We start from the raw sequence: 3124 nt of genomic DNA on the forward strand, positions 1-3124 counted from the left end.
ATTTTTGAAGTTTAAACAATAGGATTGAGTGTGCATGCACACACACACACACACACACACACACACACACCTCTTTTCCTTTTCTCTTTTGGTGTTTTGAGACATGGTCTTCCTTTGTAGCCCAAGCTAGCCTTGACTTGTGATCAGCCTCCTGAGTATTATAAGTGTGAACCTCCACAACCAGCAAAGGATTGACTATATCTGAGTTTTAAAGAAGCAAAGGAAAAAATATGAAGCCATCAATCAATTGAACATGTTATTACAAATGTTTTCTATGCTAGGTGGTTATCAGATTGCTAAATTGCCCCCCATCCCTAAAAAATATTGAGAGAAAGCTCTGAGAGTTATAAAGTAGTGAATTTGTTTTGTACAGTATTGGTTAAGTGCTTATGAGAAGCGAGCTAAAAGATGAGAAGCTGACAATCACTGGGTCAGTAATTGAGTGCTGGGAGACCTCAATTAGCTGCATGATCTTGGGAAAATCACTTTTGTTTTTTTTAATGTTTTGGTACTGGGGATCAAATTCTGGACCTTGTGCTTTTGAGGCAGGCTGCACCACTGAGCTAAATCCCTGACCCAATTTTCCATCCAACACCCTAGTGAGTAAAGGACTAGATGACTTTTTTGGGGAGGGGTACCAGGGATTGAACTAGGGACCTGTGCTTGCAAGGCAAGCAGCGAAATACTGAGCTAAATCCCTGGCCCAAGGTGACTTTTAAATTGAGCCCTCAGGAGACTGTTGGAGATATTTCAAAGGAGTGTCTCTTTTAGTTGAGAGATTTTATGATCCTTGATCTTTATGCCCTGTTTACTAAAATAAGTTATTGTGATGATGAAAGCAGATAGTGTATGAAGAGTATTTTATAAACTGTAAAATGCTATATAAATTTCTGTATCGTAGTTTTGATGCTAAACTCTGAGTTTAATGCCAAGCTAGCAAGAGTTTACACTATAACATCTTAAACAGGGATAGTGGAAGAAGGAAAAAAAAAGTGACAGTTTTTGCCTGCCTCGTGTATCTCTCTCTCTCTCTCTCTCTCTCTCTCTCTCTCTCTCTCTCTCTCTCTCTCTCTCTCTCCTGACTCTCTGCCTCTGTGTGTATCTCTGTCTCTGTGTCTGTGTCTGTGTCTGTCCCTGTCCCTGTATAGCACTAGTAGTAGTAGTGTCTGTCATGAAGAAGGTCTTCCATTCAGTCTCCAGCACACACACACATCACACACACACACACACACACACACACACACACACACACACAAGTATCTTTAATGGTGATCTACCAAATTTCAAAAATTAGGATATTAATGAGAAGGAAGAATCAGTACAGTATTATTCAGAGAGAAGCTTGTATGTAAAAATAATGGGGCCTTTTTTATAGCCAAAAGTCTTCAAAATAACCAATACTGTTGGAATTTTCTTCAGAAGTTTATCTAAGCTATAAAATGTGATCACAATATACAATGAATGTTTAAAATGTTTTAAATTTACTACATAATAATGTCTTTACATGGTATGATCAAGAATATGGTGACTGTTGCTGCTAAGTGCCATCTAATGGAAAGACAATCTTGTAAAAAGATCACAATGTGTCATCTACCTTATTCACTGGATCTGGTACTGTACAACTTCTGGCTCTTCCTCAGAATCACAATGACCACAAAAGATAAATGTTTTGAATTGATTGAGGCAGCCATGACAGCCTAAAAACATGGAAGAGAACTTCCAAAACTGCTTCAGAAAATGGCAAGAATGACGGGCTAAGTCTGTTCAATGTGAAAGGGAGTATTTTGAAGGGGATTAATGGCAATGTATCTTTCACCAAAGTACATTTTTACAAATTTAAGCATTCACCCTATTTTCCAGTCATACTTCATCTTAGTAATATTACAGTTCTTAAAACACAAAAAAAGTATCGAAAAATCTTTTGGATTTTTAAAATCCTGTCTTAAGATATCTTGTAGTTTTCAAGAAACAGGAGTCCTTTATGAAATATATTAAAAGACGTGAACATTCTTGAGTCATCCTGATTTTGCTACTTAGAACATTTTATAGTGGATCCTTGAGTTATGACTGGCCTGACATACAAACAACTTAGGTTACAGCTGTAATTTTAGTTTTAACTTAACAAAGTCTTGAGTTACAATCTGAACACCAGTTGCTTGTGCTTCCAAATGATCTCAGATTCAGATTTAACCTTTAAAGAGTACTGGAAGGAACATTACAACGTCCTTTCCTGGTGGGGTTCACTGAGAAATACTGGGCCCATGCCTCTTTAAGGACACTGAGATCTACCTGTATACAGGGAGAGACTTTGTAAGCTTTGCAGAGGAGCCTGAGCCTTCAGTTGACCCAACTTGAGTTACAACCAGCCCTTGTGAACAAATTGAGTTCATAAATCAAGTGTCCACTGTATTGATTTTCTGAATATAAACTTCTGACTTCTTACCTTGGTGTCTGCTTTTTATTGCCATTAGCTAGCAGTGAGATTTTTATAAAGTGTATTGCATAGCAGAGCAGATATTTTGAAATATGTTGACAGCCATGGAATTAGTATAGTTTCAAAACGCTTCTATACTCATTCACCTAAGGCTAAAAAGAGTCAGAACAGTTTACTTTGATTGAAATATATTACTATTGAACTTTATTTAGGATAACCCTTCTGAATTTATTGTGATTAAGGATTATAGGGATTAAATTGCAGATGAGAAGTTTAAAATTATTAAAATTTTTGTGGTAATGGGGTGTGGGAAACATTCTTAATGGTTGAAAGTTATAAATAGCCTTCATTTGAAAGGGTTATGTGTAAATATTATAGCACATTTGTAATGAGTAGAAATTTAGCCCTTAAACTCATATATTTTGCAATCTTGTTTTAATTCTCCTTAATTCATTTTTTTAAACAGTGTTTGCCAGCTCTGAGCCTGTGCCAGGATTCCAAGGGGATACCCTGCAGCTAGCATTCATTGACCTCAGACAAGTAAGATGTAATAATGTACTTCTCATTTACTGCCTCTCCTACCTTTTACTTTTATTTTTATTTTTAATGATACAAGAATGCTTCTTTGCCTTGAAATAACCTTTCTATAGAAAAATCCTTTTTTTTTTTTTTTTTTTTTTTTTTTTTTTT

General features: G+C 36.0%; 1 protein-coding gene across 3 annotated transcripts in view; it reads left to right on the forward strand.

Annotated features, from left to right (window-relative positions):
* The window catches only part of Exoc6 (exocyst complex component 6), a 213524-nt gene that overhangs the window by 166681 nt on the left and 43719 nt on the right, over positions 1 to 3124 (forward strand). For all 3 annotated transcript variants that reach the window (XM_010632092.3, XM_010632091.2, XM_010632093.3), the window contains one exon: positions 2901 to 2974. In XM_010632092.3, the coding sequence (XP_010630394.1) occupies positions 2901 to 2974 (74 nt within the window). The remainder of the gene's footprint in view (positions 1 to 2900; positions 2975 to 3124) is intronic.

The sequence above is a fragment of the Fukomys damarensis genome, unplaced genomic scaffold (assembly GCF_012274545.1).
Source record: "Fukomys damarensis isolate Sample0158 unplaced genomic scaffold, DMR_v1.0_HiC HiC_scaffold_20, whole genome shotgun sequence".
NCBI lineage: Eukaryota > Metazoa > Chordata > Mammalia > Rodentia > Bathyergidae > Fukomys > Fukomys damarensis.